Source organism: Ambystoma mexicanum, chromosome 2p (genome assembly GCF_040938575.1).
Source record: "Ambystoma mexicanum isolate Mex_15411 chromosome 2p, UKY_AmexF1_1, whole genome shotgun sequence".
Taxonomy (NCBI): domain Eukaryota; kingdom Metazoa; phylum Chordata; class Amphibia; order Caudata; family Ambystomatidae; genus Ambystoma; species Ambystoma mexicanum.
The window spans coordinates 1346939192-1346964462 of NC_090923.1; the positions used below are offsets into that span (position 1 = coordinate 1346939192).

At 45.6% G+C, this 25271-nt stretch overlaps 1 protein-coding gene across 2 annotated transcripts in view; it reads right to left on the reverse strand.

Annotated features, from left to right (window-relative positions):
- MYO15A (myosin XVA) overlaps positions 1-25271 on the reverse strand; it is a 3541761-nt gene that overhangs the window by 2083266 nt on the left and 1433224 nt on the right. For both annotated transcript variants that reach the window (XM_069645706.1, XM_069645705.1), the window contains exon 33: positions 11315-11409. In XM_069645706.1, the coding sequence (XP_069501807.1) occupies positions 11315-11409 (95 nt within the window). The remainder of the gene's footprint in view (positions 1-11314; positions 11410-25271) is intronic.

A 25271-nucleotide genomic window follows, 5' to 3' on the forward strand; every position in this document is an offset into this window, starting at 1 on the left:
CCATCGGAAATGACAGTAACGGATCAAAATGAAATATTCTTATTATTAAATAAAGAAACACATGACCAAAGATTATTGATTTTTGGAACCGCCAAAAATATGGAATACTTAAAAAACTCACAAATATGGCATGTTCATGCAACGTTTAAAGTTTGCCCTAAGCCTTTTTCACAGTTTTATAGTATACATGCAATGATTGAAGACTCACTAATACCGTTAATATATGTCCTTATGCCAAACAAGTCTGAAGAACAATATAAACATATTTTTAGATTCCTTCGTGAGACCATTACCCACAAATCACCCGAAATCATTGTTCTTGATTACCAAATACAGCAAATTAAAGCAATTAATGACATTTTTCTTTTTTTTTTTTTAAATTCAATTTTTATTGATTTTTGGAAAACAACAGCATAGGTACACAAAATACAAGATTTGGGCAATTGCCCTCAACAAATCAAACTATAGGCTATTATTCCCATGGGTTTTGTATTGGCAGGAAATCGAGGTCTTAAATGATCTACTACAGAGTCTCCCCCAGAGACTGTCTCCGATCCTACAACCCGAGTCTCTTTCCCATTTCCCTCTGAGGCTTTTGGTCGTTCCCTCCCGGGGGGTTAAAAGGGCCGAGTAAAGGAGTGAGATGAGGCCTTTCATTTCTACATGGGTATCTAAGATTTTCTCAACTGGGGTGAGTTTTCTTTGTAATTTGGGCTTTAGTTTTGGTTTCATTAGGATTCCCTTAAGTCTCAGGTAAAGGAGTGGGGAGAGCCTACCTATTCCCAAGGATTCTTCAAGCTCCTGGATACTTATAAAGGACTCCTCCCTGACCAACTGACCAACTCTGCATAGGCCCGCGTCAAACCAGGGCTGATAGTGTTCATGGCCTGGGATTTCCTCTAGAACTGGTGTGGACCAGATGTGGCTCAAGGGGGAGGTCCAAGAGGTCACCTTCTCACCGTGTCCCCTACCCTCCAGCGCCTTCCACATTGTTGCTAGTATTGGGTGATCCCTAATTCTCCTTGGGAGCTTTTTCATTGGAACCCATAACCACTCACCCACTGTGACAGGGCTCAGGAGGGAGTTTTCAAGAAAGACCCATTGTTTGTTGGGGTCCTCTCTGAGGTGGGGGGCCAGGGTTCTGAGCTGGGCTGCTCTGTGGTAAGTTCGTAAGTCTGGGAGGCTGACCCCTCCCTCTATCCTTGGGGAGGGCGAGTGTTTCATAACCTATTCTGGGTCTCTGGCATTGCCATATGAATTTCGTTATGCGTTTTTTGGCTTCTTTAAGGAGTGCTTCTGGGGCTTCTAAAGGGAGCATCTGGAAAACGTACAGGACCCTGGGGAGGAGGTTCATCTTTACGGCGTTTATCCTTCCCATCCACGAGATTTGCCCCTTACCCCATGTCTCCATATCTTTGAATAAGTTGTCAAACAGCGGGGGGTAATTTGCCTGGCTTAGGTCTTCGTGGGGCCGGACGATGTTGATCCCCAGGTATTTAATCCCTTTGGTACGAATTTCAAACCCCAGGGGGGACAGTTCCGTGAGGTCCCTGTCTGCATCTGGGGCAAAGGGGAAGATCATTGACTTTCCTATGTTCATCCTGAAGCCTGAGAATCGGCCAAACCGTTCAATAACCCGAACGGCAGCCAGGACCGAACTAGTGGGTTCCCTCAGGTGGAGCAGTATGTCATCTGCATAGAGGCTGAGCTTGAAGGTCCGACTTCCAACGCCAATACCGCGGACCATTGGGGCACATCGGATGTACTCCGCAAGTATTTCCATGGTCATGGCGAACAGGATTGGGGAGAGGGGGCAGCCCTGCCTCGTCCCCCTTTGAAGGCTGAATGTTCGTGAAAGGCGACCATTTACCGTGACTCTAGCAGAGGGGTCTGTGTATAAGGCCTTAACGGCTCGCCTGATTCCCTCGCCAAAGCCCAGTTTGACATGGACTCTGTGTAAAAACTCCCAGTCCACCCTGTCGAACGCCTTTTCAGCGTCGATGGCCACCAGGACAGTGTGGTCTCCCTTCGGGGCCGCTTCCCTCATCAGGTGCAGGGTTTTTCGGAGGGTATCCACCCCCTCTCTCCCCTGTATGAAGCCCACCTGGTCGGAGTGGATAAGTACCGGCATATGGCTGTCTAGTCTCGTGGCTATGATCCTAGTGAACAGTCTAGCGTCCACATTCAGGAGGGAATTTGGTTTATATGACCGGCAGTCTGTTGGATCTTTGCCCTCCTTCGGGATCACTGTTATCAGTGCTTTGCCAAAAGAAGGAGGCGCACTCCCGGTCCTCATGATATTTGTGAATAGGCCCGCCAAAAACCTGGCTAGTAGGCCTCCAAAGGCCTTATAGAAGCCTGCGGTGAATCCGTCCTCCCCGGGGGCCCTGCCCAGTTTAAGACCCGAAATTGCCTTGAGTACCTCCTCGCTCGTTATTGGGGCGTCTAAGGCTGATGCCTCTGGGGGGGTCCATCACAGGTAATGTTACTCCTCCGAGGTATGTTCCCAGTGCCTCTGCCTCCACTTCCCCTTCCCCCCCGTAGAGAGTCTCATAAAACCCCGCAAATTCCTCCACTATTCCCTCGAGATCCATTTTAGTCCCCACATCCCTGCATGAGATCCTTGCCACCCATCTATCTCTCCGTTGGCCCCGGAGTTTCCCTTTTTTCATAATATCTTTGACGCAGGTGTTGGAGGCCCGCTACAATTTTCCCCATCTCCAATGCTCTCAGCTCTTGCCTTTTCGCTCTTGCATCCCCCAAGTCCCTTTCCCTCTCCTCATCACTCTTCCCTTCAGATCCCTCCAATACTATTATCTCTGCCCGTAGCCTATGAGCCAGGAGAGTCCTGGTCCTTTTTTTGGAAGCCCCCTCTCTAATCAGAACACCCCTCCAGGTCGCCTTTGCTGCCTCCCAAACTGTCTCTATGTTGACTTCACCCGTGTTATTCAGTTCAAAATATTCATTGATCGCCTTCTCCACCTCCTCCTTAAAAACCACATCCCTTAGCAGGAAGTCCTTGGATTTCCACAGGGATTCTCTGGGCTTCAGACCCAATACACTAATATCTGCCCAGACCATATCGTGGTCCGACCAGCTAACCAGGCGGATGATGCAGGACTCCACTCGGCTCATGTTCTGGTGCCCCATGAAAAGGTAATCTATTCTCGTTCTGGTGCCATGGACCACTGAGTAGAAGGTGTATCCCTTTCCCTCCGGATGCAATTCCCTCCATGTGTCCACGAGCCCTTAGCCCCACATCAGCTCATGGAATTTCCCCTGGGGTCTACCCCCTCGGCTGCCTAGCGGGATGGCCCCTCCACTATGATCTAATTCCCGATTTGCCCACATGTTAAAGTCTCCACCCAGTATAAGGAGCCCCTCTGTCCTGGCCATTATCTCTCCCATCGCCTCTTTGAGAAATTCAACCTGGCCCGCATTAGGACAATAGATAGCTGCTAGGGAGACCCTGGAGTTGTGCAAGTCACCCGATATGATCATGGCTCTACCGTCCTCCCTCCCCCACCTGGTTACCTCTGCAGGATGATCCCGACTCCGCTCCATTTCGTGGGAGCAGATGCCCAGAAGGTCTGGCCCACGTGTGCTCCCGGGATGGCCCTCTCCTCTCCCGTGACCGTTCTAGTTTCCTGTACGAAGAGGATATCTATTTTAGCATTCTTCATTTCCCTCCCCACGAGGGAGCGCTTTGCTGGGGAGTCCAGACCCTTTACATTGAGTGAACCAATTCTCAGTGACTCAGCCCGGCCCCTATTCTCACTGTCTGCCATTGGGTCCTTGTCTTGTGTGTACCGTCTTCCCGGATCTGTGCTTGCTGCCGCCTTCCAATGTGGTTTTGAGACCGTGTGGGCCCCCATAATCCCCAACCCCAACTCCCTCCCTTCCTTCCTCCCCCCACCCCCTCTTTATCATGACGCCTGCCAACGGGCAAGCCACCAGGGTGAATGCAAGTCCATCCACCGCAATCCCCTTGTTAAGCTCAGCGTCCCCGGCAGGGACTGTTTGATTCCATCTCTCGGTTTCTCGAATAGCGAGCCTCTGACCACTTAGTCCCCTTCGGCTTCCGTTAAGGGGGTGTTTAGTTTCTTGAATTTTCTTCTGCCCTTTATCTTCTTCTTTGTTAACCAGGGGCCCTCTGGCTCCCTCCTGGTGCCCCGAGGCTCTTGCACCTCCATCTCGTTTCCTTCCTCTGTGGTATCCCCTTTTGAGTACCTGCAGCACTTGGGATGCCTCCTTGCTGCTGGTCACTCTATAGTCCACTCCTGAGCGTTCGAAAGACAAGGCGAATGGGAAGGATCACCTGTATTTTACATCCTGGCTGGTGAGCCACTGGGTGAGTGGCAGGCACTCTCTTCTGCGGTTAAGAGTGAAAGCCGAGAGGTCCTGGAAAATCCTCACTGTGCCTCCTTCGAACAAGTAACTCTCCAGCCTTCTCGCTTTCTCGAGGACCTCCATTTTTTCTCTGTAACGGAGGAAGCGCACAACTATGGACCTTGGGCCGCCCCTCGCTCCACCTCCCCCTCGGTGGGCTCCTTCCGGCTGGACTTCCTTGCCCCCCTCGAGTGTGAAGAGTTGGTTGATGAGGCCCTGAACCTTTCTCCTCACGTCTGCGGCAGTCTCGCCTCTCTGTTGAGTCACACCCATAATGCGCAGGTTGTTTCGGCAGTTCTCTGTTCTCTAGGTCGTCCATTTTCAGGGCTATGTCCTCCTCTCTGATTTCTAGGTCCGTTAGCCTCGCTTCGTATTTCATGTCTAACAGGTCCATTTGGAGGTGGTTGTTTTCCATTCACTCAATTTTTTCCTCGAGCATCTCCATTCTCCCCCTGAGATGAACTATACAGGCTTGTATGTCCGTTTGAATCGCTTTTATCTCCTGGAGGATGTCCTTGAGGTCGTCCTTCGTTAGCATTGTGGGGGGGGGGGTCGCCACTTGAAGGCATGATGACTCTGTGTGGTTCACAGAGGGGTGCGTTGGACCGGCGGAAGCGTTGGAGGGAGTGGATTGCGCACGTGGGCTGGGTCAGTTCCAGGGCTCCGGGCTCCGGGTGCCCTTTGGAGTTTGGGTGGGGCGGGGGCGCCTCTCACCCTGCCTTAATGCCTTGAGGTTTCCTCTGGTCGTCTTGGGCCCTTCCCGCTTCCGCGGAGGCAAGCTCGCATGTGGGGGGGGGACCCCGGTGATGGCTCAGGTCCTAACGAGGGGGGCTAAGATTGTGATTGGGGCCTGTGTCCCCAGATGCGTCATGGCTGAAATGTTCCGGGGGGACCCCTGTGCTCCAAGGGGGTGAGTTGCGCTGGTCTGTGCCTAAAGGGTGCCGGAAGGGGGGCCAAACACAGCCCGCCGAGTCTCAAGTATCAATTCTCCCCCGTGCGCTCCTCACCTTCTTCGGGCCTTCGAGGGCCGTCACACGTCCACTGTGGGCCCGGACCCCTTCACCGGCGGCTCCTTTTCGAGTAGGTCTCCGTGCACGGGGGATGGGTCGGGAGGCTCCCGGAGTCCCGATTTGCTGCTGGTGGTCCGCACCGGAGCGGTTCTTGGTGGTGGGGGGCTCCCACCAGGACACCCCACTCATCCCTGGCCCCGCGTGATGTCCACACACCACCGGGGCAGAGCTCCGGGGCCCGCTCGGCGTCCGCGCACGGTGGGGGGTGTGCTCCGGCTTCCCCCTCTCGGTGTTATGGGCGCGGGCTGCGGCCGCGGAGGCGATGACCGGCGGCTCCGGGCTCCGCGGCGGGTCCGGCCTAGGCCTGGGGCACCGCGAGATGTGACGCCCCAGTGGCTCCGCTGCACGGCGTCCGAAAAGGTGTCCTCTCTGTTGCTCGGCGAGGGGGGCCTCAGTTCGGGGCCAGGCTGTATCCACTTTCGGAGGAGCGCTCGATTCGTTGGGCCGCTGCCGCGGGGGCGCACGCTCCCGTCGGGGTTACTCCAAACTCCCAGCCGGGGATTGGCTCAGAGTGCTAGGCCCTGCGGTGGTGGAGGAGCGCTGGTCTCACACGTCCAGCATGCTCCGCGCCCCCTGGCGGTCTCCTAATGACATTTTTCAATCATGCAAAATCCAGGGATGTTTTTTTCATTTCACACAATCAATTTGGCGAAAACGACAGCAAAATGGCATGCAATCAAAGCACATTGAACATTTAGAATTCCAGCATAACATAAAATTACTGTTTTCATTAGCCTTTGTCCCGATTAATCAAGTTGAAGAATATTACGAACATTTAACCGAATCTGAATTTTATAAAATCTATTAAAAACACTTAGAATCACTTTCTATTATTTTGATACAACTTGGATAGGATAGTTAACTAGAAGCGGATCAAGGATGCAAGCGAGATTTGATAAGAAATTATGGAATTGTTATGAATCAGTAGTGAAAGGACATGCAAAAACCAACAATAAAATAGAAGGATTGCATAATGGACTACGTCAATCATTCAAAAAAAATAATCCAAGCTTGTGGTCCTTTCTTAAACATTTCAAATTAGAACAAGCAAACCAGGGAATGCAAATAGCACAAGTGATATCAAAAGAAAAAACACAAACACAGAGAAGAAAATGTAGAAACATGCAAGAAAGATTAAAACAATGCGTTTTGGAATTCAAAAAACATGACAAATTGAACTATTTGAATGGCATTGCATTCAATATAAAATGTTAAATAATCCGAAAAATAACTTACCACTGCACTCAGGATACCAACAATCATGCACGAAATTCACAAAGGCAAATAAATCCACTGGCAAAACCAAGAAAAATAACCCAAAAACCAACAAATCCACAGAAAAGACCAAGAAAAAGAACCCAAAAAACAGCATCCGACCATAAATCAGCATCACGTAAATCCCGGAAAAATCCACGAAGGAAAGCAAAAAAGAAAAAAAAACAAGAAAAAAATGTGTAAAATCCACGAACGAATCAGCAAAGCAGGAACAAAATCCAAAGTCCAAGAAGAGGAAAAAAGAAATACAATCCAGGAAATAAGACCCTTCCAGCATCCACAGACAAAATACAGATCCCAAAAATCAGCATCCATAGAAAAAAATCCATTCTAAAAAAAACAGGAGAAAAACCAAAACAGGAACTCCAGAGGAAACATCAGATCCGGGAAGTGCAAAATCCAAAATGGCAGAGATGTATTAACATCAATGGAAACATATTGAAACGTATTGAAAGAAAGGACAGCACAGCAACACCAAGTGGCGAAAAATGATATCTACACAAATACTTTTTTCATTTTAGTATTTAAGGTTAATATAATAGGAAATAAGTTATATGACAAAATAAGTAATGAAAAATACATTAAATAGTATGTTAAATGACAAAAAATTATAAAAAATACATCAAGTAGTATGTTAAATGACAAAAAACTTGAAATTCAATGAAATAAAATTCAATGAATAATCTTTTCAATGAAAAAACACTTCACTAAAAAAAATCTCAATGAAAAAAGTGTCTATGAAACATTTTTCTATGAAAGACTGCATACCCAGGAGAACGTTTCAGCCGGGTGATCTTGTCACGTCTGCTTGCAGATTCCCTGCCAGCTCATCCCAGCAAGGTGGGATCCATAAGCCTGGTTGAAGCCGTTGCAGCTGAAACCGCAGGGGCCCTGGTGAAGATGTTGAGCATCTTCAATCAGAACACCTCCCGTTCTTCTAGTAGTAGAGGAGCGGGTGGTAAAGGATACCTGTGGGGCCTCTTCCTCTAGGACCTCCTTGAGGAGGTGACTCTTCTAAAACAACAAAGGAGAGTGGTGTTGCAAAGAACTGCCTGGTAACCTGGACCTCTTGCAGCGTTTCTTCTTCGTTTTGTCCTTTAGGATTGGTGACAGTTTGTCAGCGCCGCGGTCCGCGCCCATCAACCTCAAATTTGTCTGCTTACCACCTTTCTTCTTGTGGAGGAAGGGAACATTTATGCTTCACAAAGCCTGCAAATCAAGGCCTTCTCCAAGGCAGTAAAGTCAATAGCAGTGCGGGTATGAAACAAACATTTGAGCCCCGCAATCCATGCAGGGTTTGAATCCCAAAGACCTTGTCAGATTTTGCACTCAGACAAATTCGAAGAACGTAAGAGAATTATTAAATAAAAAGAACAAGATTATAGAGGGGTGTTCCTAAAGCGAGCAGAGTGTGTGGAAAAAAGGAACTGAGGTAATGTGGAGCGTCACCTCTGTATACACTATCCCCGATGTCATAGAGTCGCATAGAGACGTCGGACTGAGCCCATGTGGAGCCACGCTGAAGAGCAGCTGTGATGGGAGATTGATTTCAAAGATGAGGAAACCGTGGGAGGAAGGAGTCCATTAGAAGCCTGATTTCTTCCTTGGTTAAAACGCACTGAGGCCTCCAATATCACCAACCACAGAATGAAAGAGTAATTTGCAGATGTGCATGGGGCGTTAGTAGCTTTAAGGGACAAGCTTCCCAAGCAAAATCCTCATTGCTTAGTGCAACCACATACAAACTGTCTCTATCGACAGGCAGCGCTGGGCAACATAAGTTAAATTTTAAGTTAGCCCTCACTGCCTGGACCATAAGGAGCATAGTGTAGAGTGCATTAAGAGAAAAACCTGATCTCACAGCGCTGGCTTGCATTTCTTCATAACCTCCTTTTCAACCCAAGGGTTGGAACATGGAGCTTGCCACAAATACAGCATTGGGTCAGTTATAGCCTTGTTAAACAGCAGAATTGTTTCCTTCCGAGGACCCCTATCCAGGACATCCATCAACTTGTATTAAACGAGAGGCGTCGATGGCACCTCAAAGCCCAGAGCCTCAACCAAATTCTCCATGGTTCCCTGGTAATTTATTTTAGGGTGCCCATATGGAGACACCTATCAGATTTCCGAATAAGAAGACACATCTAGGCCACTTGCATCTGTAAATCAGTACTACCCAAATTGATTGGAAAAATTTGAACAAATGGTAGATTTGACTGAATTTGGTCACAACCATAGTTCAAATGTTTGCGATCAATTTGAATCCGAAAATACCGAACATGAAGAGCAGGAGTTGCGGGGGTGTCTCCCGCTCCCCATGTTCGGTATCTTCAGCCTTGGGGGTTGCAGAGGTCTCCCCTGCATCCTTAACATTGGAGGCGAGGGACAAAAATATTTTGTCCCCCTTTTTTCATGAGGGGTCAATACGGAGCCCGAGCAGTTAGCATGCGGGCAGTCCACCCGCAAACAAAACATTTTCAGGCAGACAATCCAGATCCGGTAAATCCGCCACAGCGTTCAGAATGTCGACTGATTGGACAGATTGGCCCATCATTTGTAGAGAATCCAAAACATGCAGAATCAGGTTGCCTTACTCATCATAAAGGGCTTGCATGGCCAGCATCACGGTTCACTGCCTGTAGTCTACTGGTCAAAGGTGCTGCAGAGTTGGGAGCACTTTACACTGAAGCATCAGGGGAATTTCGTCAAGAAAGACTGGTCTCTTGTTGAAGCAGGAAGGGCCAAGCAAAGGGTCAAGCAGCTGCTTCTTTCCTGGATACCTCTACCGGCCGTGGGGCGCACAGCGGATTCTGATGCAGCTGTACACTTTGAGACCAAAGCTGCTCCCGTTCAGGCTTTAGCAAACATTTCTAACCTCTGGTTCTTACACTCCTTCCACGTCTCCCTTGGATGGAAAGGACGCCTTACCGCCATGGGAGGTGGTAGAGTCCTTGCTCTCATCCTTCTGAATCAGTGCTCCTTCTAATGAGAAGGTGAGGAAGAATTGTGTGACTCACTATGGGAGTGGAACATTTACTTAGCCTGTCTCTTCTTCCTATCCTCCTTTTTAGGAATCGGCACTCCATTGTTACCTTTTAGGACTTTCACTGGGACTTTCACAAGGGACTTAGAGCGAGGAGCCTAATCCCAGTTTAGCGGCCTGCTCTCTGAGGACCGTCAGTTTTGACTGACAAGAAACTGCTTTGTTCCACCTCGTAATCCATTCTGAGACACCAAACACATATATTGTGTGGATCTGTGAGGGGCATTTTAGCATTGCAGCCATAGCAGCTTATAAACCCTGATGATTGAGCCCAATTATGTTACCAATTGTTAATTCAGCTTTATTCAAGTTGTGTTATTAAACAAGATATAAAACATCCAACCACATGTAAAATACAAAAAATATTCGATACATAAAAACCACATAAACACATTTGCATCAGCACAATTATTGGGGGCATATTCATGTCTTCAGCAAGTAAAGCAGTAATTTTAAAATGTTACTAACCAGTACATCATAGTACTTACAAAATAAAAATGTCTTAAGAGCTCAAAAAACATATGTTCTCGGAGGCACATTATTAAACATCCTCAGTCTCATAATAGGTATTTCAAAATACCATCTGAAACTGGGGTTTGTTGCCTCCTTCAAAGGGAGGATTCAAAATACATATTTCCAAAACACAGACACACTGTTAGTTTTTCACCCAAAGGAGAAACACCAAAGCATTGTGTCTGTTCCTTATGGCCATCTGCAAATAAATAACTGCCTTGTATATCTTCTTCGTAAGTCCAAGATGCTGATGTATTAAAAAGATATAATAAAAAAGTAAATGCATTTGTTGATTCAAACCTCAAATGTGCGTAAATGGTACCTCTGTAGCGTGAACATTTAGTCTAACACAATAGGTATTGACATGACAGGACGAAAAGAGGATCAAAGACGTGACTTTCCCTTTCAGATAGGCAATATACTACTTAGGGAAAGCCTAAGTCTTTCTGTGTGGATACATGATTGAGAAATAAGGATTTACGCATTCAAATGGGCGCCCCCTTTTCTGTGTCATATATTTAAAAGACATGAGCACGCTGATTGTACGAGAAACAGATCTACTCACCACACAAGACACTGATGTAGTCATAGTTTTCACTAAATGCTGAATACAATTTAAGCTATCATTTGTTTAGTGTTCTGAAGAAGAGCTTTTATGTGAAACATGTGCAGACCCAAAAACCCACATGTGACCTGTGTTTGGGTTTCCAAAAACTCACTCATGCATGCAATCTATTTTAGATTCACTAAAGGAACAAACAATGTTCCAGAGCACATCTATTCGGAATCGTTTTTTTTTTGTGCACCCCAAAATCCCCCTGACTTCTCCCACACGACACAGTATGTTTTTCAGTTTCTCCTCTTGATTGTGAGAATAGTACAGAAGGCATCTCTGGAGTGTTATCAGATATTGTGCTCAAGGCCATGAATATCACATATAAACACATAAACAGCAAAACAGATGCAACCATGTGGAGGGTCTGAAAATACTGCTTAAGAGAGATGCATGAATGAAACCGCTTACCCCGTTGCCGTAGGATAATACCGGGTCAAACAGACTGTCCAGATATCGATCCATGCCTTTTTGGGATGGGGGTTCGCTGAAGGTATCAGAATCTGCTGACAGGGTGAAATGCGAGAGAAATTAAGGAAAACATACTGCTTCACATAAGTGAGTCTCAGCTTTAAATTATAACAATTAACTAACATTTGCTTTGTACATCCAAAGGACTAAAATTATTTAGTTGTACTTGAAAGAATCAGGCTAATGATCAGCCCTCTAAAAGTGGCAGTTTACTTTGAGGTAATATTTTTTGAAAAAAGTGTGACTGAATTTGTAGCTCATGGAAGGTGAAAATGAGTAAGTGATAAGCCATTTCTTTTTGTGTTATTATATTTTATTCAACAACTTTAAAAGCTATCATGGACATATATCTGATCAGTACAGACACATTAACTAGAAGAAACATACACATATTAGAGATAGCAAGGCGATTATCATCAGGCTTAACAATGACCATAAAAATCAATTTTTCATCTTGACAGTAAAAATAAAAAAGGCATTTATCCTTAACACAAGTACATTCCAGGCACTAAATGATGTAGCAGATCTTATTCAATAGCATGCCTCTGCAGAACTTTGTGGGTTGACGTAAGACCTGGACAGTAAACATACTAAATATCTTTAGGCTTGGAACCACACACCATCACCCTCTATATGTTTCCTCCTGTTCATAGCAGCTTATAAGTCCTTTTTCCAGTCCACCTGCTTAGGCAACCGCGCCACATACCTTTTCAGAGCAGTAAATCATTTGACAATCAACATCCAATCCAATACGTTTCCAATCAGACTGCAGAATGTCTGCCAATATTACAAGTAGGTTTGCCAGCAGGTTTGGTTGAATCTCTATATCATGTATGTCTTTAACTCTGTCTGTCCAAAATGCATGTATCAACATGCACAACCATGCTTGTTTTGCGAAATTATTGAGAGTTAAATGGCACCTGGGGCATTCATCTAATCCATCAGAAATGGTTGGCTTAAGGAAGACCAGGTCTTGATAGAAACTATACACAAAGAGAGGGTGAATTAATTTGTTGTGTTTATTGTTGGGATGCACATACAGCGTCCAAGCCAGGCAAAAAGGTTCAGGCTGAGAAAAACCTATCAGCCTATTAGCACATATTAGCACCTATTAGCATGTATTATCGTGTGAGCAGTGCGAGGGTGGCGTGGCAGAAGGTGCATGCATCATTTGAGGTTAGTTTTGACATATATTAGCTACCCACATATAGCAACACAGAAGGAGCAAAACACGTGTACATGTTGTGGTTGCAGAGGTTATAGATAAGGCAATAATATAGGCTCTGCATTTAGTCATTGTATCCAAAGTTATGTTTTGTAGTGAGGTGTGCGGAAAGAGCTGAAACAGGTGGACGATAGAGTCAGAAAGGTACTGTGGTAGAAGTGAGGTCAGCGAGTTAACATGGCAGAATTGTCACCCTATTGGATGTTAAGGCCTAGTACACGATGAATCGAGTAGACGCAGGCCCTGATGTGGAGCTGCGCTCCGTTTAGCTGAGATCCAAAAACAAATCTCCTTTTCAGTTCCCCAGGAGAGAAACCACGGTCAGAGGCACCCGCGGTGCACAGATAAATGCTAACTGTATCCAGCTGCAGGGCATGAACATGGTTGGAACGGAATGTTAGCTACTGGGAGAGCTGGTAGGGACGCGCCCTTTGAAGGACTAATTCATGAGAATAGGGCATGAGGTGTTGTGATGCCAAGAGGCCAGGCCATGATTTAGTGCACTAGTGCCGCCACACAAGGAGCGGTCATCCCATTTGAATTACAGGTAGACGCACAACTAAAGCAAATAACTCCCTGGAATTTAGACACAAGAGCGGTGCCCCAATCACATCATAACTGGGCACCTGGGGTTTGAAGGAGATAAGGGGGGAGACGTGTCTGGAAAGTTCTGTGATTTGGTATAGGGGGAGCCGAGATGATGCCAATACAAGGTTGGGGGTGCATTTTGCGTGTGCCGTAGCGTCAGGCATAATGAAAAGACCTATTGTCTTATCAAAGCAGAATTGGCCTCGCCAGTTTACTTTTAATGTGTCTGGATCAGAAGGGTGCACATCACATGACAGTCAAGATTTATTAATGTGTCAAACAACCAATCCCGTTCCTGAATTCAATAGTGACGATGCAGTGGCCACATGTCTTGGAGAATGGGTTTAGATAAGGTGTGGCCTATCAGCCCAGGGACTATAGGGGGGTATTAGCATGTTCTATAGGTGTTAGCCAATGAAGGTGGTGGGATAACATGGTAACCTGTGTATTCAGATTATGCGGTTTACTGCTACATAACCTGTAACTTCTTGGGAAGTGACAAGCTCTGTGTCAATTTGGTTCTACTGGACTGTCTGAGAGCTTTTTCCCTGTAATAAACCTTGTTTTCCCTTACAAAGAGGTGCAGTGATTATTTGGCCTTTTGGATTATTTGTACTACTTGGGTTTTGGGTGGCCTTCCTCTTTACACAATTCATATACATATAATCAGTCCACATGCTACTGTCCACGGCTCATCTCATATGTAAGAATTATAACAAGTGCCACAAAGGATGCAGACATTGAGGAATATGTTATGGTATTATATTTGATGTGTTAGGATGACAGGGTTTTTTTAATCTACCTGGCACTGTAGATACATTTCAGTAATGGGTCTGACTTTCCCCCTGGATTACTCCCCAGATGACTCTTCCCCTTGCATTAGACCCTAAAGGACTCTTCTGGCTTGATTCCTCCTTTTCCTTGGTCAGGGCCTCTGCTATTTCTTAATGGGCCGTCTCCTTTGTCATTATCTCAATCTTTCCTTTGACTAGTGCATCAGCCTTCTCATCTTCCTTGCCCATAGTTTTCACCTGTCCTCACCTGGCCTTCACTCTTTTTGTGACCCTGGCTTCTATCTTGTCTCTCCTTTTCCTACTTGGTCGGGGATTCTGTCTGCTTTCTCTCAGCTCTCTGCTTGGCCACATGCTCTGCCTTTACTTCTGTTGTCTTACCTCAGGCTATAGTCTTTGCCTCTTCAGGGGCCATCGTTTCTGTCTTTCCTCCATGGTGGATAAGGTAACCTGAACACTTTATCCTCCTGACTAACTTTACCAACTTATCCTCTTCTTCCGCTTGTGGGAGATGTCCCCTTTTGCTTCTTTTTCCTTTAACTGCACCCTCTCCGCTATATTCCTCCATTGTGTAGCCTCGTTACCTCTGCACCTCTTGAGCGCTCCTCCCCTCCCCTCTTATATCCCTCGATATACCTCTTCTGGCCCCCATTTCTCCTGTATTACCTCTTCTTTCCTACACCTATCCTGTACTCCTCCTCTCCTTCACTCTGCCTCATCTCTCCAAGTCTTATAATCTACCTCTGCTTTCCTGATCTTAGAATCTGCCTCTTTCCCAGCTCTCCTTGTCCGATAGACTACCTGCCACAGTGGAATACAGCTCTTGCGGTCCACCTGCTCCTGAAATATCTGGTAGCCGGACTTACCTACGTTTCAAAATTAAGAAACCTAATAATTCAGCTATTCGTGGCGCAGACCTAATGCTGCCTTTAAGTATTCAAAACTCTGCTACTGCCTCAACCCAGGTTAATAAAGGGTGTGTATGTATGTTGTGCCAAACCAAGAATTCTAACTACTGAGCAATTTGAAGAAAAAATACAGCAATTGCAACTAAGCATCAGCATATTTAATTAATCTCAATCTGGCCAAAACTAAATATTGCATGTGTGTTCATATTAAAAACATGCAGGCACACAAACACACATACACAGGTTCTCTTTAATTACTATAAGTGCAAAACATGAGTTATGTAGTTTATATTAAAACGCAATGTGGATAAGGCACAGAAGGATAAACTGATTTGTCCCGGATCACACACTTGATTTAAGTGGTGAAGCCAGGAATTAAGACCATTTCACAACTTAGGGACTTGAGAGCATATGTTCTCACGTATAATTGGTAGAAATGTGTTCAAGAAGTGAAAATCAATGAAAATTCGGTTTTAATGAGATTACTTGAACAGTGCAAAAATCATAATGAAGCAGCTTCACAAATGTATAAACCCCTGTAGGAAAATATTAGGCAAAAGGAGCATTATTGTATGGAGGTGAAGAGAAGGATGGTTTGGTTAAACAAAACTCAGCAAAAATTGTACTTTCAAGGTAGCTCAGTGAGATGAAGGCTCCTTGACACTGTGGTATTGCACAGGACACAGGTTCGACAGTCAAAGAATGCAAGCACAATAATTTCCTGTCCTCCAGAAATAAATCTGCAAACCAGAGATATTTCTCTGTCTACTGTAGACCCAAAGAAAGTCTTGAAAACCCAGAGGCTCTGAGCAAATCCAAAAGTTTAAGAAGCTGTGCTGATATCCAGCTTGCCGCCCCACAGTTCTTACCTCCTTCTTTAAGAGTTCTTCAAGAGTTCCTCTGCTCTTTCACACTGTAACTTAGTAGCTTCTTTTTGACTGGCTGGAGGGGCCATGTGATCCGTCTGAACATGCTCAGTCACAGGAATGCCTTGTAGTCCTGACTCCGTGAGGGAAGTCTTAATTAGGCCAGCCATCATCTTGGATTTCTTTCCTGTATGCCCTTCCTGGTGAAAAGGCATCAGCTTCTACCCACTCTCCCTGCCTGTTGCTGGAGGCCTCCTGCGTTCTGCAGAACGATCTAACTATACTCTGTATCCAGTAGGCTTTTACTGTTGCATGTAGTTTGGTGTTGATTTTTCTCCTTTTGGTTTAAATGGTGGTTATGGTTGTAGGGGACTTGTTCTCCATTATGCATGCAGCTTTGAGGGAGACATGTGCTAACCCATTTTTCAGTTATTTCTTCAGTATGGTGAAGAAGTGTGGGTAACTTTAGAAAGTTGATTATTGTGCGAAGGAGAGCTGTGCTTATCACATCTACACCAGGTATTAAATATGAGAAGGGTTCAAGTTCCTGATGAATGTCCCCTGTGTGGTGTGGAAAGACCTTCTGTGAGGTCCTCGGTCATTCCTCATTATGTTGCAGATCTAAATATGTAACTATGTCTCTTGTATCCACCCCGGGTTTTCGCATTGCCAAAGACTGGTATTATGAGAGATGTAGTTATTTTCAGTTACCTTTTTTAATAGGAACTGGACTATTGGGGCTTAGACCATGTTCTCTGGCATCCTTCTTGGATTCAGGGATCTGCTCAGGGTTTGCGCATACGCTTCTTTCTCCTCAATCCATAGTTGATCCTCTCAGATCCGTTCCAGTTTTTCCTTCTGATAAAGAGGGCAATTCTGAAAGACATACATTTGTATGAAAAAATTACTCACTGTATTGACACTGGTACACTTAGTCCTGAGTAAACTTTCCAGAATACTCTTGGGACATCCCACAAAACGGGTGACGGGACCAGACCGCATCGAAAAGCAGCATAATAGAATTCTTTTCCTACACGTGAATGCCCTGGCATGGCCAGCGAGGTACCTCCTCTGTGTGCTACGGCCCACCGTTAGTTCTTCTTTTTCAGTCTTTTCTTCAAATCAGACTTTGTAACTTGTTAGCAGGGATGGAGGGAGGGCATATGGGGAAAGGGAATTAAGGAGAACCAGTGTCACTACGTTGAGTAACGTTTTCCATACCATTAGGCCCCATACCTTTCCTCCAGACTCTTGGGATATTCCAATGCATCGTAATCAATTTGGACAGTTGAATTTAACTAGCAAATATTCTAGTGGGCAATTTTTACAGATTGAGTGAGTGGTTGTCCAGGTTGGTGCTTTACAAATTTCTTGTATTGGCATGTGCCTCTGCCTTTGAAAAGCTACAGACGTGGCTTTAACCCTTACCAGATGAACATGAAGCCCTTTCCTTGCATCTTGTATGCCTCCAATATACCTTTTGGTATAAATAAAACAAATAAATGCAGTTTCCCTCTCTTTAAGCGCAGGCTAAAGACTATCCTATTTGACTGTACCTTCTGCCCTCCTCAGCCTCATATGCATTGTTTCTGACCTCTCTCGGATCTTGTTGTTTTCTGTTGTATTTTCCTGTATTTGGCTCCCCTATGCCTCTGGGCTCTTGTTTCTCGTGCAGTATAAATAAAATAAATAAATAAATATGGTAGAAACCATTCATTGTGCCATGGATTACTTGGAAGCTGCAGCCTTTGGCGAGTTTCCGCCAAATGTCACAAAAAGTTATGTCGTGTTGTGTAATTCCTTAGCTCTGTCTAAGTAAAATGTCACCGTCCAATTTATGCTGTGTTCTTTAAGCCTCCATGCTGGGTGGCAAAAAGAAGAACGGCAACGCAAGCTCCTCATTTACATGAAAACTGCTAACAACTTTGGGTCGAAAAGTTGGTTTTGTTTTTAACACAACCTTTTCTCTGTGAAAAACCATGTATAAGTCCTCCACACATAAAACCTGCCGTTTCGGATATCGTCCTAGCCGATGTGACGGCCCCTAGGAAGGCTGTTTTTAGAGTAACCCATTTCAAGTCTGCGGAAGCCATTGGCTCAAAGGCTTTTGCAACATTAAGTTCCCATGGGCTGTGAGGTTTCCTCCTTGGACAATAGAGTCTCATTAGTCCTGCAAAATGCTTCTTAACCATTTTGTTTGATTAAGAGACTTTTTTCATCCTTATTAAATAAGCCACTATTGCCGACAAACAGCTCCTGCAAGAATCAACAGATACACCTGATTTTGCTTGGTCTTGATGAAGGACAGGATGTCATCTTGTGTCGCCTGCCGAGGTTCCTTATTTATTGCTAAACACCAGTGACTGAAACTTATCCACTTTATTTTGTACTAATCGCTAGTGCTGCCCTTTCAGGCTGCTTGATGATAGCCAAATTCGTGTCTGACACTCCAACATGACCATACACTAAGTCTGCAGGGACCAGGCTGCCAAGGACCATGATTGAGCATTGAGGTCTAGAACTTCCCCATGCTTTTGATTGAGTATGTCTGGGGCAGTGCCTATGCGGGGCGACATTTCTGATTTTTAAGATCTGGAAATCAAATCTGTTTAGGCCAGAATGGAGTCACCAGAGTCTTTTGGGGGGTCATTACGAGTTAGGCAGTAAGGGGTTAACGGCACCGGTAAAGGTGCCGGAGCCGTCAACCCCTTACCGCCTAATTACAAGTTCTGCTTGCGGGACCTGCTAAGGCTGCCTGGTAAAACCAGGCGTCCTTAGCGGGAACTGCGAGCAGACCAGGGTGCTAACAACGGGCCCGTTATTAACGGGCCCGTTGTTAGCACCCTCCCCATTCCCATTGAATCCTATGGGGGCTCAAATGGGAATGGGGATGTACCGGGTCCGGGTTCCTAGAATGAGGAATTACCGGGCCCTCCAAGGTTGGAATGGCCTGGTAATTCCTCATTTAAGGAACCCGGACCCGGTAGCCGGTAAGGGGGTAGCCATGCCGATAATAGCGGCATGGCTACCTCCAAACTTGTAATGACACCCTTGGTCTGCTAAGGGACGCTCTTCTGCTGCTTTGCTCTATTAGCTGTGGACTTCTGTGGATTGTTGTCCTCTTTCTTTCTCTACTGTTGGAATGTTCAAAACCCCACCTCATCCGAGGAGTGGGCCGCAGAGTCGAGTCACAGCGTCTTTTGGTCTGCTAAGGGACGCTTTCCTGCTGCTTTGCTCTATTAGCTGTAGACTGCTGTGGATTGTTGTCCTCTTTCTTTCTCTACTGTTGGAACATTCAAAACCCTACCTCATCCACGGAGCGGGCCGCAGAGTCGAGCCGCAGAGTCTTTTGGTGTTTGGGCTCTGCGGGCTCCACGGCCTGGCTCTGGCGTGTCCTGAACTAAGGGATTGTGGACTCTGGTCCAGACACTCTGCGACGGACAGAGCATCGAGTCATTGTGTGGACAAGGCAAGGTAAGAAAAGAGCGGTGCAACTTGTCACATGCGATTGAAATTTTCCCTCTGATATACCCAGCGCGTCCCAAAATAGATGACAGGTAGCGAGTGGAACAATATTAGAACTGATTTCAACGTTTAATATACTACGCACGGGATTGCGTGTGCTCTGTGCCCTGAGCCACCTGCGCCTGGAGAAATCCACATGAGAATAGACAGCTTCTTAGCTACGATCCTTTCCCTTCCACCTACATTTTGCCAGTTTGGCAAAGCGACTATCTGACAAAAAGGAGGAACATTCGAAGCTAAGTGCTGAGCTCACAAACGGACAACTTCCTCCAGGCTCCGTTGAGCTCCGTTTGCGGGAATTGCGAAGAAATCCCCTTCTGAATACCCCCCGAACAACCTATATCTCAGAATACACTCGAAGAGAAAAAGTATAAATCCGTCAACCTTCTGACAACGAGTTGTGTATGAGGGGGACTGTGGGGGTACAACCCCTTTTATCCTGCTTCCAGGGCTCCCACCCTTTCACACATCCGTGCTACGTGTGTTGGAGACACAGAGGTTAAGTGACTGTCTGAAGCACCCGCTACAAGAAACACTTCCAACACGATACTTAAACGAGCATAAGGCTCACTCATTTGCTGATGAGGAATAACTAGTAATCTCCCCAGCGAGACGAAAACTGCTGGGGCACGAGCCCTTTGATCTGGATCGCAATAACCCCACGGACAACTTTTGGCTCCCGCTGTGCTGTCAACCCAGGGGCTGCCGGAGAGGAACATCGAATAAGGAAACCTGCACCAACGATATTATCATCAAGTGATAAACATTAAGATGGCTACACGACATACCATAACACTAGTGAAACAGCGGATGAAACCAACTACACCTGCAGGCCCAAAAACAAGACAGCGGGGCAAATTGGGGTCCTTACCCCAACTAACAATTGAACAAGTTCTGGCCCAACACCAAAAAAGACGGCCCCAATTAATTTGGATGAAATAAAGCAGATTGAAGAACAACCTGCGATAACCTTGAAAGAAGAACCAATTGAGAAACATCTCAATATTGTTTCGCCTCCTGCTATGCCCTATATCCAGACAGAAACTTCCAACAGCGACAGAAAACAACTACAGACTTCTGCTCTGCTGTCGCATGAAGGATGGAATGATAAGGAAGGTTGTCCGAGTGAGCAACCTGATATTCAACTGGTATTATCGCCAATTGAGAGAACTGAAGACGACAAAAATGCGAAAGACACACCATCAGAGTCACCCATCACTGCTCCCGATCATTGCCTACCAGGTCACAATTAAGACTGGTCATCCCTATCGAAACCATCTCAAATAAATAAAAGCGGATCCGAGATGCTGAAAATAGCCACCATAGTGGATGAAAAATCCCCAGGATTCGACTCAAATTCCGATGGAAATATAGCGGAGCAGATACCCATGGAGACCCGAGAAGTAGTGAAATCATGCCGAGGGAACAATAACAGCTTATCTGACTCCATCCTTAAAAGGAACACGACACGAAAAGAGCCAAAGACAGAAGACTTCAAAACAGGTGTATCCTTAACCTTGCACAGCAACAGTACCTTTAATGCGCACCCACAACAAGAACAACCAGCATAACAGGACTGAAGACATATTCAAGGCCTGCTGCGTCAGCGTTCAGAGCAAACTGCTGCGGATCCGACCCAATGGGGAAAAACCACTGAGAAGGCAATATCTGATAACCTTGCATCATTAAGGAATTCCAGACAGAAACCAATAAAACTACCGGGACAATCATTGAATATTGGTTCTGCCCCGACAGACCACTTGAAAACGGAAAGGGCAAAGCTAGCCAAACTAAAATGTCTACAAGGGCACGTGACACAAAAAACACTAAAAGATTGATCTTTTTATCCGAATCCTCCCAAGAATCCCAAAGCAGCCCGATTATCACTAGATATTACAGAGATTGAATCCCTGATGAGTAACATTGAGAAGGGAAGGGGAGAATTTGGAGACCTTTGCAACAAAAAGCCAAAAGAACTGGTGCTTCTCACCTCAACTCCAGTTAATAAACAGATGAGTCTTGCGGGAAAAAACCTTGAGAAGATTAAAACTGAACCTCACAACTTAAACCCTCAGTGTCTCTTGCCAAACCAATTTACTTTTGAACCTGAAGACCCTGGCGAAATTATAGAACGAGATTCTACAACAAGGATAGAGAATCATTTGTTTCCAAGACAAGAGGTTCCAACGAACAGAAACCAAACAATGAATGAAGACTTTAATCATCCACAACAAGAAAGAATCCCCACTACCATGAATGATCTGCAAAACATGCTCATCAACATTGTATCTCATTCAATGATTCCGTTCATCAAACTTCATGAATACAATAACGAGAACATAAAGGATCAATCGACACTACTAGCCATGATACACACTAAACAGATTCTCATAGAAAATGTCATCAACAGCATTGGAAAACAAACTGGATAATGAAGTTGAACAATCTAGAATATGGCAATCAAGATTATTTGAGATAGCAAGAGGTGAAAGAGTGGAAAAACAACAATTGACGTTAGATATGATGGCATGGCTAAAAGACCACCCGCACGCAAATGAGAGTAGCTCACACGACTATGCTGTTTCCACTGAGTTAGTCACTCAACAATCAGTGGCAATGAAAAACTTGAAAGAGCAGCCCAAGGTTCCGGAGAAGGCAATGACAACTAGAAAACCTGCACAATATTCTGAAAACGGTGAACCGAGGCCGGAAGTGCTGACACGTGATCCAGCGATTAAGGCTGGCGAGACATCAAATATTTTCACAACAAAGAAATGCGTTAGAAACACCTAAAGGAAGGATAAATAAAAAATAAAAAAAACGGCAAAGCAGACAGGATCTAGAGCATTCCTGCGAAATATATCGAGTTTACAACAAAACCCACTGATTGTTAAGCAGGAGCGTAAACAAAATACTGAGATAAGGGGAATCTTAGTCACGCCAACCAGCCAGATGAACTTCAACAAAATTATGCAAGAATCTAAAACACTTGAAGTCGAACCAGAGATACAAATAGAAGATCTTTTAAACTTATCAACCTACAATCATACATCGGGCCCCGACGAGATGGACTCAACAATGCTTCAAAGTGGATCTAACTTCATTCTACTTGACAATGCTCACCAACAGATGAGATAACTAACAACACAATACACTTGACGTGCAAGGATATATCTGATTCATCGCTCAATAGTACAGAGAATAACACAATAGAGACGACGACACGGTCGTCGCTAGAGGAACTTATGAGTAACGATCAATATCCAGAGCATAGAATCCATAGCAACCCAAGAAATGAAGAACAAGACAGAACACAGTGCGTAGCGACTGAATCCCCACAAGCAAATAAAATTCAGTTGCCAACGTTTGTTGGCCACCTCTCACAAAAAAATCTGTACATTCTGAGAATAGCTAAACTAGACCAGAGTATTGCACCGATAACACTGAATAGAACAAATGTCTTGCTCTCACTGCACGTGATACCCCAACTAAAGGACAATTCTACAAAGGATATAAAACTGCTAGTTTTTGTTGATGAAGATACGCTAGAGAAAGTGACAATCAAATTATATGATATTAAAGTCATTAACTGTCATGCCTGCCAGTCATACCTCTGGACCAGGAACAACTTCTCCATACAAGATGAGTTACGCCCATAGATCCAGTAGACCTTTTTACTCAAAATGGAGGTTGTTCGATACATTGCCCGGAAAACGACGTCTGCATTTTTCACATCGTTAATTTTCACGTGACTTAGGTCCGTCACGTGTATCACGGCAGTGCGTACATAAGCAGCGTGGAACCTCCATTTGCTGCTTCTGATTAAGTCAATTTTTACGTTTGTAGCTGAACTCCGGACCTTCGTTCTCGCATTTGCTTCAGCAAACTCCTTTGGCCTAATTTGAGCCTACTTTCCTCCACACGCAAATTCCTGGGTTGCGTGTATCCAGTTCGCGTGCCAAATTCCCTGCGGACGCTGTCTGCACGCGCGGCTGTCCAGAGCTGCGTGAATCCTGTTTGCGTACCAATTCTCTACGTGGACGCTGTCTGCAAGCGCGGCTGTCCAGAGCTGCGTGAATCCTGTTCGCGTGCCTATTCTCCACGCGGACGCTGTCTGCAAGCACGGCTGTCCAGAGCTGCGTGAATCCTTAAATGAAAACCGGGCAAAATGGCACTTCACAGGTTATAAAAGTGGGAAGGGAAAGGTGGTTATAAGAAGTAGGTGCACCAACACAGTTCTAGTTGAGAAGGAATCTAGAGAAGGCAGTTCTAACAAATTTAGCCAGAATCAATAGGCCTGTGCCAGAGTCAGTGGTACAGGGCAAGGGCCCAGGAGCAAAATGTTCTTTTAGCTGCAGTCAAGTCTTTGGTTAACGATTTGAAAAGGTGGATGCAGAAGGTGAAAGACAATGTTAAAAGAGAGGGGCGGCCAACCCAACAAGTAGGTAAAGGATTTAAAACACCATTAGCACTACCACGCGAAAGGGGCGGCCTGGCAGAACAATGTACCTTAAAATGAAGAAGTGGCTCCTGCGGTGGCAGTTGTTCCTGGTAGTTCCTGCAGTTTGGGGTATACAGCAGAGGAAGAGAGGCTCTTGTCGTGGAGGAAGGTTCGAGTTACTGCACTACCCAGGGATGAAACCAGCCGCGGTGCTGCCTGACGAATAAAAGGTACGCTCCTTTAAATCGTAGTCCAGGTGGACTGTTGCCTGGCTATCCGGTCTCCGAGTACAGGGTACGGCGATTCGACCAGGGCAGGTCCAGGAAGGCGATTGTCAAATTGGTTGGCCCAACCAGCTCAAGGGAAGAAGGCTCTTGCAGATGAAGATCTTCTCTCGTCGTGTGGAGAAAAGTGGTGAGACGCTGCAGCAGGGCTTCACCGGTTGTTCAGTGTGCAAAAAGATCCTCATTCATACAGCCTAGCTGTCACTCACACGGTGGAGTGGTCATCTTGGCGGGAGACCCTCCAGCCTATCAGGATAGAGTGCGGCATGGGTTGGTGAGGCAACCCTGTCCAGGGGACCTACTCCCCTTCCCACACAATGGACCCACCCCAGACTCAGTGGCACCTGAGGGAGGGCTTCTCGGCAGAAGCCCGCCAAAAGGACAAACAAAGTATCCCCGACCTGGGTTAGGAGTTTAGAGAAAGACACGAGAAAGAATTTATATTAAAGTTCAGGCAAATAAAACCTACCGGAGTAAAGTTAATATTAAAATAAACCGGCGGGTTATTAGAGGCTGTCAGAAAATGTGGTAGCCTCGAACAATGGGAAAATCCCATAGGGAAATATTTGCGGTCGAATATTTACGGTAGTAACCACTTCCACCAGCCAGAAATTTTTGAGAGAGGGACTGTACGGTACCCTCTCGAAAATGAACCCAAGGGAAAAACGATTAACCCTTCCCAGTACCTCTATAGTAAGATGGGTTGTACTGGTTTAGTTCATAAAAATTGACTAGTAAAGTCAATGGGGACATTACATGCCCTGGGAGACAAGGAGTCAGTCCCAGGGTATGGAGTCTATGTTTGGGGGTCGCTACGACACCCCTGTGTCACTGCACGGAGGGTGCTGTGTAACACATGTGAATAAAGATGGTTCCTATGGAGGTGAGTAAAACCCCATAGACATTAAACACAAAAATAGCCTAGAACACACATAGCAAAAATGCCTAAGAGTGGGAAAAAGAAAAAGAGTCTCACTCTTAGCAGGAGAAAAACACAAACCCTTCAAATCCAGCAAAGCTGCTGGGGGACTCTATAGGTAAGGGAAATTAGCCATAGAATGAGAATTCTCTCTAACAATATCCAATCACCAAAATGCATATTTTGATAAATATAATGAAGTAGGAACTGATACAACTGTGATGGAGACTCCCGAATACAGATCCGGGAACATTGAGAACAAACATCCGATTCATCGGGAATATGAAGAGCCATGTAACAGCAAGACATGGGGGGTCATTCCGAGTTGGGTGGTAAGGGAAAAATGATGC